We start from the raw sequence: 12,639 nt of genomic DNA on the forward strand, positions 1-12,639 counted from the left end.
TTTGCAATATACCAAATTATAATGTTGATAGTTGAAGAAATTAACATTCTGGCTAAATAAATTATGTGATATTTATCCAAACTGTGGAATACTATACAAGTGTATAAGAAGACAGGGTAGGTCCATATATATTGTTGTTTCATGCTCTCCAAGATATATGAAATGAAAAAAGCAGGAAGATGAAGAGTGGACACATTACACTGTCATTTTTAAAAAGTAAAGAAGGGGAGGATAAATATATCCAATATGCTAATATATGCATAAAATCTCTCAGATGAGAAAATTCTGTAGGTTGTACAGGTGAGAAAATATGCTAAGACATAATAATTTGTCCAAAGTTGCCCAGTTATGCACTAGTGAAAGTGGGGTTCAAAATCTGGTTTAGTTGTCTCAAAAGTATGTGCTCTTCCCTCTATACTAAATAGCCTCATAAATTAGGTATAGTAAGTTTGTATCAGATAAAATCTAAATATTAAATTAAACACACACATGCATACACACAGATTCTATTGTAAGAAAATACTCATTATAATAAAGTTTTGTTCAATCTACTTTGGAGGAAAAAAAGGAATTCTATACTTACAAATTTCCAAAAGAAGAATGTTTATCGTTTTAATCATTAAAATGTATTTGATTCTTTTTTATGGAATTCTAAAATGAGGGTGATTCCTTGTTTTAATAAACAGCTTTAAAAGTTATAATTTAATCTCTTTGATAATGCATCATTATCATAATATTATTACTCCATGCTATAATGCCTTCAGGAGTTTCTAAGTATAAGGTAGTCTCCTCTGTATTAAAAGGCCTGAAATAGCTATGTGATTTTAATCTACTGGTTTATTTCAACAAGGAATTATAAGATTATACACTAGCTCTGTGCATTACTTAGTAAAATATTGGGTTGTCGGAAAAGTATGACATATTTTTCTGTTTTTCATTGCAAAAATGCGTCATGACTTTTCCAACAACCCAATACATAGTTTCTGACAGTTACTTTTTAAAACTGTGTCTCAAGTTCCTGATTACGTTTTGAAAGATTAAGCTGCTAAATCCGGCCTTCAAATAAAGGGTAATTTCTACAGATATATATTGGCCAAAATAAAAGTGTTGCAGAAGGCTTACTACAACAAAATTTACTACTAAGAAATAAGGTCAAGATACCTTTTTCCTCTTATTAATAACAAAGTTAGAATTTATTTGCCATAAAAGTAACCTAAATCCCACCAATCTACACATCACAAATACTAAAGGAACACTTTAAAAATATATAAATGTATACGCACCCACTTACATATACTCATATCTTACATAAGTGCACATATAAAATAAAAAACAAGATCAAACAAAAACATGATAAATTAGAAGAGAAACACAAATTGTTATTCCATAGGCCCAAAGATCCACAGCATTTGTCATTCTTACCAGTGTCTTTATCCCTGGCCTTGTAAACTTGTCCATAGGTACCTTCTCCAATAATCCCGATGATATCAAATTTATCCACGCAGCGTTTTCCCCAGTCAATATCTTTCTCTTTGATTTCACCATAGCGAGGCCCACATATTCTATCAAATATAGTTCTGAAGTTTTTATATACAATCAAGCAAATCGAATACACTGTTTTAATACTCAATACCCACCCTCCACTCAATCATATCCTTTATTTCCCTTACCGTTCCATATTTGTGATCTACGCAACTCGGGGATTTGGTATTATAAATTAATCATGAAAGTCAAGGTATCATTCACCACACTAACCCTTCTTCTGTAGATTAGCACTTAAACTGGGAAAAAGAGGTAAAGCATGCATGAAGGACTTTCAGAAATAACACATAATTTTTCAGTGAGTGGACAAAACTACACTAGTATGAAGAGTCAAAGTTCTCTAACCAACCTCCAGAAATTTTTTTCACTCTTTGACTATATATATCAGCTTTCGAAAGATAAAATCTGGATAACGAACATTACCAAAAATCTAACTATAAGGCTTACGGACAAACGTAGATTTATGGCTACATAAAATTGTCTTAAAAATGGAAACACCAGAAAGACTTAGTTTAAGAGAGTGCAAAAGTATTAAAATCAACTCTCATGAATCCACATTTTCAGTGTGTGCACGTGCGTGTGTGTGTGTGTTATATGATAAATACCTGACATTCTTCAAAGAGATATGTAATTTTGTAGTATTTTAATATTCTGGTAGATAACAGAAATTCAAATAAAGGAATAAAGCTATTAATATGCAAGGAGAGGTTATTTTTAAAATTTTCTAGCTTTCTACTCCATACTAGAAAATCACCTCATACTCTCACAGGTGTCACCTAAACAGCAATCTCAAAGTCTTTCTCTCATTTTCAAATGGTTAAAAAGTAAAAAAGGAATCAACATTCTCCCACTTAACTGAGGAACAGGTTTCAAGGGAAAAATTTATCTCCACGCACTTACTTACTTATCTCCACGAAGCTAATTTATAACAGATTTCAAACCTTCTTCAATTCCACCTCTTGCGAAATGAAGAATGAATTTAGTTATGGGAGCAAATGGAGCTAAAAGCAAAGGAAAGCAGAGCAGCCGGCCCATTACTAATTTTGTTTGGGCTCACTAAATGCCAACTTCCACCTTGTCCAATTTTGGTGATTCTGTGTTATTTAAATATCTTAATTATAGAAGTTATGGTATTGAACACATACAATACCCCAAGAAATTAATACATTACAAATTGTGAGAGAAAATTAAATGTGGTTTTATTAGTCATTTTGAATAGGTATGCAGGTAATTATGAAAAATTTTTTTCAAAGCTCTAATAGAATTTATTCATATACTTAAGTTAAATAAATACACTTATTATTTTAAATCTTAATTTTTGTTTTATGATTTTATGATGATCCAGAATCATCTCTGATCAATTTAAGAGCAGGTAGAAAGTAAGCACATACTTAGGCCTCCTTTTACTATGTAACTGTGTTGCTGTTTTCTTTTCCTCTGGACTCTTGGAGAGATCATCTCCTCCTGGTAGCTCAGGGGGTAGTGGTAAATCAGCAAGTAGACATCGGAGTTTCTTTTCTACTTCTTTTTTAACTGCTTTTACTGAAATATTTCCTCGTAAACTAAAAAAGAAAGGAGTCAGACAAATAACAAAACACAAAAATTTATTTCATTGAGAAATTAAAATGCAGCATGTTTTACACTTAAGTAGCATGCAATGGCAAAATACTAAACTGAGTTTCTTTACTTTCCAGCTAAAATAATATACTATATTCAATTGCAAAATATTAAATGTGGGGGTAAAAATGATATAGAACTAGATCAAAACTAAGGAAATGTGAACAAAGTATAGAAGTATAGACCAGCAATATTGGTTCCTTAATTGTAACAAATGCACCATACTATGTAAAATGTTAATAATGAGGAAACTCAGTGTAGGGTATATGGGGACTCCATAAAGCATCACTGCAATTTTAACACTGTTTTTAAAAAAATTGTATATTCTAAGAAATGATATATAATTACTATAAACTACATTAAAATTGAAAGTCAACTGGTCATGTTTAACAAAAAAATTCATTAATTTTGTAATAGCATTTGGTTTTATTCAGTGAAGAGACAAAAGCTGTCTTGTAATAAATAAATAAAACTACAGGCTGTTAGTCACCTTGCCCATTTAAATAACCACAAACAATCTAGCTGCACCCCTTTTCAGGTTAATTTTTCTAAACTGGACACTGATTCTTTAAAAATTTTTTAAGGCTCTAGCTTACCAGAATTGCAAGTGAAATTTGAAGCTTAGTTATGTACTTTTTATGAATGCATCAAGAGCTCTGACTTTTAAAGTATATCTGACCTTGGAAATTGATTTTAGACACCCCCAGATATTACAAAATCTGTTATCTAATAATAGAACATGTTGAAAGAGAATCTTAAAAGGATAACAACATTTGGACTTCACATACTTAAATGGCAGTTATGGGTCCTGTAATGAAAAAGTTTAATGACACTACACTGCTGTGGTCATAAGTTACTAATAAAGTTATCAACATATCATTTAATTTTAATAACTTCAATTAATTTTGAACATTAGTATTATTGTACAACAAATGGATCCTTTAATACCATCTGATAAAAACTATCAATCATAATAAAATTGTACCTGTTCTTCATAACCCTGTTACTCCCTAGAAGGTTCTTCAACAGAGAAAACATGCTCAAAAGAAAATTGGTTTGCCGTTTTATTTTTAAACTAATAATATCACAGAGCCCACTTTTCAATTTTATTGTCCCATTCAACAAATCCCAACTGTACACTTCTATGTGCCAGGTATTACAGAAGGCACTGAAGAGGTAACAACAAAAACAATAACAAATGCATTAAAATGTTGTTCCTCTCTGAAAAGAGCTTACAGTTTTTTGGAAGACACCATCAGGTAAGCAACAGGATAAAATACTATGCAAACGGATACCCAGAGTAATGTGGTGGCTAAAGGTTAACTAAATCAGGATTCAAAGATGATAAAAACTTCTTTTTATAAAAGACCCCATTTGAACTCTACGTGAAAATAAGCCTATTTAAAATAATTTATTTAGAAAACTGTATTTGCTAACCTGTACTTAGGCTTTACTCAAAAATTCTCATTTATCTGAGGATTCAAATCAGCATGGGGGGGGACACTAAACTTTACTTATAATTTGAAATTTAAAAGACTTTCTGTATTCAAATATATAATATCATTATATGAACTACCAAATTCAGCAAGATTCCCAGACTTAAGAGAAATGAAATACTGCTTTCCAAGAATAACACTATATAATTAAAAACATTGTATTTTCACTCAATATTTGCAATAACCAAATAGGAAATATGATTTTTAAGAAGTTTCCATACACTACAACAAAAAACAATACAATGCCTTAACAAGAAATATACAAGACCAACAGAAGAAAATTTAAAAACATCTGACTGAAGAACATAAAACTAGATCTAAATGAATGAAAAGAGGACATGTTTTTATGTAGGAAACTATAATAATATAAAGCTGTCAGTCTCCAAATCAATCTATTACATTTAATAGAGTCCCAAACAAGACCCAAGGAAGAGTTTTTTAAATACAATTAGACAAACTGACTGACATTAAAATCTGTCTAAGAATAAAAGCAAAAAACTGCCCAGAAATCTCTAAAAAAGAATAATGACGTGGCAGTGTGCCCTGTCATATGGTCAGCCTGTCTAAAAAGATCTCAAACTTGAAGCCAAAGGCCTGTTGAGGTCAAACAATATGTATTATTGTCTACCCAATGTTTTGTATTGGGTTGTCTGAAAAGTCATGACGTATTTTGTTCTGTTTTTCATTGCAAAAATGAGTCATGACTTTTCCAACAACCCAATAAAACACTATGATTTAATTGTCATTATTTTTAAATCATAAGATTTACATAAATGTTCAAATTCCAGGCTTCTTAAAAAATAAAAATAAAAAACCCTAGCAACACTGGGCCCAAACTCATGTACAGCAGCAGCACTTAGGTTCAGGCTGTGTCTGGGCTGCTCACAAGTCAGTAATTATTCCATCCTTCACTTTTACATTGCCTGCCTACCCCTGTAATAGAAATTGGAGTTTGAGAGCCAATATACCATGCATATAAAGAAGTTCAAACAAAAGGTACTGACAAAGGAAATAATAAAGCATGTTAACAGAAAAGAGAGTGCAGAAACATACAGCCATCTGGTAAGAATTTTTATATATGGCACTACAAATCAGTGACAAGGATTATTCAATGAATAGTGTTACTAATTGGATCTATTAGTCTACAAGGTGATAAGGGAGAGTCTCATCTTTCTTCTTCATATAAAAACCAAAAAAATCAAATTTTCTGTGAGATTTGAGTTAACCTTTTTTAAATTTATAAACTCAGAAGTTTTAAAGGATCTGACTACATTTAAAAGATGGAAAAACACACAGCAAAAAACAAAATGAATAAATCAACAGACTCTGGGATACGAAAGACAGTTTGGGGAACATAATCAATAATGTTGCAAAGATTTTGTAGGATGCCAAATGGACACGTCTTGTTAGGGAGACCACTTCATGGATGGTGTAGGCGCCTGACCACTGCAGTGTACACATGAAGTTGAATAATAATGAATGTCAACTATATTTATATATATATATATTTATAAATATATAAATATAAATATATAAATATAAATATAAATATATATATAGTTGACATTCATTATTATTCATATGAAAGTATGAATATTATTCATACTTACTATTCATATGAGTATTATTCATATACTCCATATTATATATGGAGTACAGCATAAGGAATAGAGTCAGTGGAACTCTAACAGCTATATACGATGTGAAGGGGGTAGTAGATTGGGGGAGGGGGATTATCACTTTCTGAGGGGTATAAATGTCTAACTATTACATTGTTTTGTACACCTGAAACTAATTTTTTTTTAAAATCCCTCACAGAAGGAGCACCTAAAAATCAACAGAAAAAGGAAAACAATTTTAAGGAAAATCTAGCATAAGATATGAACAAGTAATTCACTGGAAAAAATAAATAGCCAATGAATGTTCAAAAAGATGCTGTATTTCAATAATTAGAAAGATGTAATATTAAATCACTACATATTTTAAAGATTGACAAAAATTCAAAATTGGCAATATTCAGCGTTACTGAAGTAATTTCACACATTTGCATGCATAAATTGGTACACAGTCTTACTGAGAAACAATTTGCCAGTTTCTATCAAATTTTTAAGTGTGCATATTTTGCTCACAACTATCCTACGAAAACCTCTCACATGTACATGAAATATTGATATAAGGAGTTTAATAGTAAACAATTACAAATCTAAGTATCCATTAATCAACAGCAGAATAGTTAATAAGAACATGATGCATCCATTCCTATAGACAGGAATACTGAACCTATGTATACCAGCATGGAAAAATCTCCATCCAACACAGTAAATGAAAAAAACAAGTCAGGACCAGCCAAATGGCTCTGTTGGTTAAGAACTCACTCAAGAGTTTGAGCTCTGAGCAACAGCGGTTCAATTCCCGGCCTGAGCTGAGCAGCTGCTGAGCTGCCAATAGGTGGCAGGATGGCTCAGCTTAAAATAAAAAACAAGTCAAAGAATATTATACATAGTACAATCTTAATATTTTTTAAAAAGAAAACATTATATGAAAACATAATTGCCAGTCTATCTTATGATTTTTGGAGAGTAATGGATTCCAGGTCTGGGAGAGAAGCAAAGTTCAAAGTGAACCTAAAAGTTATTATTTAGCTAGGAAACAAGAAAGCACTCAAAAACCAATGGGATCATGTCAAAAGGACAGAGTCAGCTTAGAGTTCCCACTGGCCAAATTTCAGACACTGGAGCATCAAAAGGAAGAGTAACAGTAACTAGTGTTGAATTAATCTTTAGTCACACACACATTAGTAGTAGTATTCAAGAGTCTTAAAGAATCTTCTATATCCTGAAACATACAAATACATTAAAAAAAAAAAAAAGCAGAGACCCAACGAAAGAGAAAAGCAGAAAAGACAGAAAAGAAGGTGGGTAAAAAATTTGTTGAATGACTAAGTATAAAATGTGCCACTATCTCATTAAAAACAGATGCATAAAGAATGTCTTTCTTAAGCATTCACATGGGTATGTCCTGAGTTCCTGAAAATATCATCAGTAAAATTGTATCCCTAAAGCACATATGAAGAATAAAGTAGCAAACAGCCGGTTTCACTGGTCCAGAATCACTGGATTCTCAGCAACTGGTTTATTCTCTCACAAATGAAGTGAATCAATTCTGTATTCATGCCTCTCTGTGCTGGAACGCCTATGCCAGCACTCATCAAAATTACAAATCAATATTGTTATGAACCGTCAGTGCTCCTAGACAACAGTCAAACCTGGAAATACAACCATTAGAGTAGTACAGTGGGAGTGGGGTAACACCTGATTAAATTGGATGGGGTCTCTCGGCAACATTTTTGACTGTAGTTAAAAGACACCTCAGAAGGCATGAAACATGGGAATTGTTATTTATTTTTTATTTGTTTTGTTATAACATTTTCAGAATGCTAACCAAAGTGAGCACTTGAAAGGCCTGCTCACATGGCATTTTTATCCATTTGTTTTCAAATTCTATAAAGATGTCAGCTAGGAAAATTGCCCATATAATTCCTTTTTTAAGACAGTAGGGGGAAAAACAACTCTAATTTCTTCATAAAAATAAAAATGAAAAAATTAAGCAGTATAATAGGCAGATATCACACAATAGCATAATGCTTCCATCCTAGCATACACTTAAGAAATATTCTTAGAACTGCATTTACTTTAGACACACTTACCTTCATTCTCTTAAAAATAAAATGTTTCAAAATAAAAAACAAGTCACACCTCCAATATTCATAACAGAAATCTGTAAACATGTTAAAGGAAAGCATAACCACATTATGGGTTTTCTATAATATGTAATTAATCTTTAATTGCAAAAGAGTTTTAAAAGTCAAGAAAAGACAACTAAAAAGTGATGAATTTGTAAAGCCACCACTTTAAATTTAAAAGGCCTCTGAAGAAACTTAGAATTAACCAAGACACATGTTTTATACCACCCAGAACAGACTCTCTCATAAAATGTCCTCTCTCTGATAGTATATCCTGTCTCAGATAGTATCATTGAGGAATACTAACCAAAATAAACACTGGCATTTCTAATTCCCAAACTCAAACTGATTTTATACATTGTATTCCTCAAATTCTTAGCCTAAACTATAATTTTGTCACTCTACCAGCAATGTGCTTCATTTTAAGACATATATAATACAGAGAATTAATTCACTTATTTATAGTCTGTATAGTTTTGTGTTTTATTTGGGGGGGGGAGGGTCAAATAATTTCTCAGTTCAAAGTTGTATTTTTTTCTTTACACAGTTATTGACCAAATTTTGGTGCTCACCTATTATCGGCATCTTTATCTTCAGGCAGCATGGGAGGCAAAGGTAAAGGTGGTAACGTAGAGGTCACTAGAGCCACATGCTGCTCCTTCTCCTTGGCACCTATGCTCGGTGTGAGTGGTTTGCTTTTCTCTTTAAGAGATGCTGGTTCCTCCTTTGTAGCAGCAGCAGATTTACTCTCCTTCCCAACTACAGTTGCTTTCTTAACGGCTTTATCTACAACCAAATTATTGTCCACCTTTGTTACCTGAAGAGGTGGCTTTGTTTTTGCTTTGTCATTTTTTACAGTTCCACCACCGGAGGGAGAAGGTGCATGCTCAACCTTCAGTTTCTTCACATCCTTCACATGGTTTGTCTGTGACGCACTGGCACCAGTTTCTGTGTTCCCCTTGGTAGGTGTTGAAGTGTTCGAGGCTTTGGCAGCTTTGGCAGCGGCCTCAGCAGCCTTAGCCGCTTCTGCAGCTTTCGCTGCTTCTGCAACTCGTGCTGCCTCTGCAGCCCGGGCTTTTTTATTCTTGTTCAATTCAGCTGCCAGGCTACTCTTCAGAGTTAGTGTGCTAGGAGAAATGCTAGAATGACGACTTCTGGATCTAGACAATCTGTGCCTGCTACGAGATCTTGAATGCCTAGATGAATACGGGCTTCTGCTTCGGGATTTAGCAGACCGTCTGGTGGAAAATAATTAAGAGTTAATCAGAAATTCAGAAAAGTTCAGTTTAAAATTTACAAAAACTTCTAATTCGGGCTGTGAAATGAAAAGAAATTTCAAAATCATAATATCGTTTTTATGGGGTTTTTTTTAAGAAATACTTTTAGGAAGAATATTATCTGGTGATCTGGTAGCTATAGTTTTCTTTAAAACAGTGATTGTCTTAACCTTGGTCTAGCCTACGAATGTTCAAAGATGGGGCTGGATGCAAGCAGATCTCTGTAAAAAAGAAATACTGCTAAGAATGAGGAGGGGGAAAAGTGTGACAAGGCATCAATGCTGTCTCAGAAAACAGAAGCAGGCAACAAAGATACCAGTGGTAGCAGCAGTAGGGTGAACTCTGACCAATCTTTTACCAGGGAGACAATTTCTACATCTCAGAAGCACCTTCACCCATAAGTTCAGAAGTAAGTAGTGCTCTGTCTACAGCAAGAGTGAAAATGACAAAACCTGTCATTAGGCAATAAGTAACAGTCTTTAAATTTTGGAAACTACTTAATAATAATTGTGTAATTCACTTCTCCAAAATTATTGGAAAACATAAAACTAACATTTAAAACTATGGTAGCAACCAAAGTTCCTCTAAAACAAATGCAGCACAGAACCAAGTGAGCTTTTCAAATCCATACCTTATCAAAACTTAAAAAAAATACAAGACTAAGCACTATGATAGTACTTTGACATGTTATCTCATTTAATGCCCATATTAACCCAGGAACCTACAGTTTACAGATAAGAAACTGAATCTAAAATATTAGGTTACCATAAGTCATTGCCGTACTCATTAGTAGTTGCATTGGTTATTATCTTATTGCCACTACCCTCTTCCTCCAATACTCTTTTACCCTATTTTGTGACCAGGGAGGCTGACCTCAACAGATCCATCTTCTGGGTTTTGGTGCCATCTGTCAGTGGCAGAAGATCAGAAGGCAGAAAAAGGCTGGATTCTTTCTTGCCAGCTCCCTCCCTTCTCTGGCCACATTTTCTGACAGAAGCTGTGTCCCTCTACTACCATGCTCCTGGCAGGCACCCCCTTCTCCTTCTCAATGCTAAAAAATTACACTATGATTTTCCTTGCCCCTTTGAGCTTCCCTCTGTAACTAGTGAAAACATCCCTTGTAGGTTCCCTTAACCCATCCCTATGTCTACGGTCCTTCATTAAAGTCTCCTGAACCATCTGAGTTAGATTCAGTTTCCTTCTAGAATCTTGTTTGATCTAGTTGTATGCCAGGTCTTAAACCCAGATGTTTTGACTCTGAAGTAAGTATGTTAACACAATGAACATATTGGGTCATTGGGAAAGTCGTGACACATTTTTACATTGAAAAACATAGAAAAATATGTCCTGACTTTCCTGATGAACCAATGTTAACATACTGCTTAAGAGAGAGCTCTCGCTAAAATTTTGTGCAAGTTACAGAGACAGTGTTAAACTTCTAGAAAACCATGATTAAGATGGGCAAAAGAAAAGGAAGAACTGGACATTTTGTTTATATGACAATATAGTATGGAGGGAAAAGAAACATTCTACAATTCTAGTATGAAAAACAAAATGATTAGGTGTAGAATAAACTCAAATACAAATTCAACTTCTCCCTCACTCTTTTCAAAAACATTTCCAAATGTACCAAAGGACAACTAACGTCAGCAGTGAGCTACTGCTTCATACAAACTTCATATACAGTATCTGCCACATTATTTTTGGTTAATAAAAACACTGATTGGGAAACATTCTAATCTAACACTTGTTTATCATTAAATATATATACACACCAATCCTTAAAAATCACCAATGAGCTTATAGTTATTAATGGAAATGAGAGGTGATGTTTGGCTAAATATAAACTGATAAGTTGGTTGTAACATATTTTGGATAACTTTAATATAGGAACCAAAAATGTCATAATATGAAACAATCAGCCACATTTTTTATTTTCTCCCCAGTAAGAATTAAGACTCTTGGACCTCAAAACAGGCCTGATATAGTCGTGTTTCCACACCCTGATCAGATACTGATGAGCAGCAGAAAAGCACACAGCAGGAGAAAGCAGACTGTCATCTCTTCAGAGGTAACTTCACAGACCTTTTCTCAAATAAACTTTCCTGTGCTCACATACAGACACATAAATTTTATTTAACTGAGAAATTTATGATCAGTGAATTTTACCTAAGTGTTACAAAGATATTGGGTAAAAATCCCAACACAACTTCTCTGGCCTATTAAATTATTGTCTTCTGGACAAAATCTGAGTAAGAGAGGTATCAGTAAAGATTTTTTAAAAGCTCTGCTGCATAAAAGGGGTATTTTTTTAAAAGGATATTTTGAAAATGATGTTTTATGGTATATACCAACTGAATTCTCCTAGACATATCCTGCATTCCTCTCCAATTGCTCTATTTCCTTCAAAAGTTCCTTAACTTTTTAACTTCATGTCCTAGTAAACTTGCATTCTCTCAGGTATTGCACATCTGCTAATAAATTTCAATTCTATATTTATTGTTATAGCACATAATTTGGGAATATAAAACATAAATATAAAACTCAAGTTTAGGTCATTTTTACTAATGATCTAATACTTCAGCTATACAAAGTTATGAGGGTAAGAGAAGTAGATCTCTAAGACTATATAATGAATTGTACCACGATGTCTTACTCAAAGAACTGAAAAGGATGGCACAGACAGCAAGTTTTTGTTTTATAAAATTTTTCTTTTTAAAAACTTTTTTCTAGTATTTTTATACTGTAGATTCTGCAGTGAATATATTAGCTATTCCTGTTTGTTTTTAATGTTTTTAAAGGTTATAGGATCTCTTTAAGAAGTGAAGATACCTTTTTATGCTTCTAACAAGGTTTCCCAAATTCATACCACACAAAACAGAACCAGGATAAAAATCCAGTATCCTGAAACACAACTGCTTAATGCTCATTGTTATTAGGTTAGTGTCCCTCCCTCATAGAGAGA

General features: G+C 33.2%; 1 protein-coding gene across 4 annotated transcripts in view; it reads right to left on the reverse strand.

The window, feature by feature from the left end:
- Window positions 1-12,639, reverse strand: part of CDK13 (cyclin dependent kinase 13) — a 109,937-nt gene that overhangs the window by 72,546 nt on the left and 24,752 nt on the right. For all 4 annotated transcript variants that reach the window (XM_019653833.1, XM_019653834.1, XM_019653831.1 and 1 more), the window contains exons 2-4: window positions 8,970-9,635; window positions 2,934-3,104; window positions 1,423-1,562 (exon numbers count right to left, since the gene is read on the reverse strand). In XM_019653833.1, coding sequence (XP_019509378.1) covers window positions 1,423-1,562; window positions 2,934-3,104; window positions 8,970-9,635 — 977 coding nt within the window. The remainder of the gene's footprint in view (window positions 1-1,422; window positions 1,563-2,933; window positions 3,105-8,969; window positions 9,636-12,639) is intronic.

The sequence above is a fragment of the Hipposideros armiger genome, unplaced genomic scaffold, assembly GCF_001890085.2.
Source record: "Hipposideros armiger isolate ML-2016 unplaced genomic scaffold, ASM189008v1 scaffold_208, whole genome shotgun sequence".
Classification (NCBI taxonomy): Eukaryota; Metazoa; Chordata; class Mammalia; order Chiroptera; family Hipposideridae; genus Hipposideros; species Hipposideros armiger.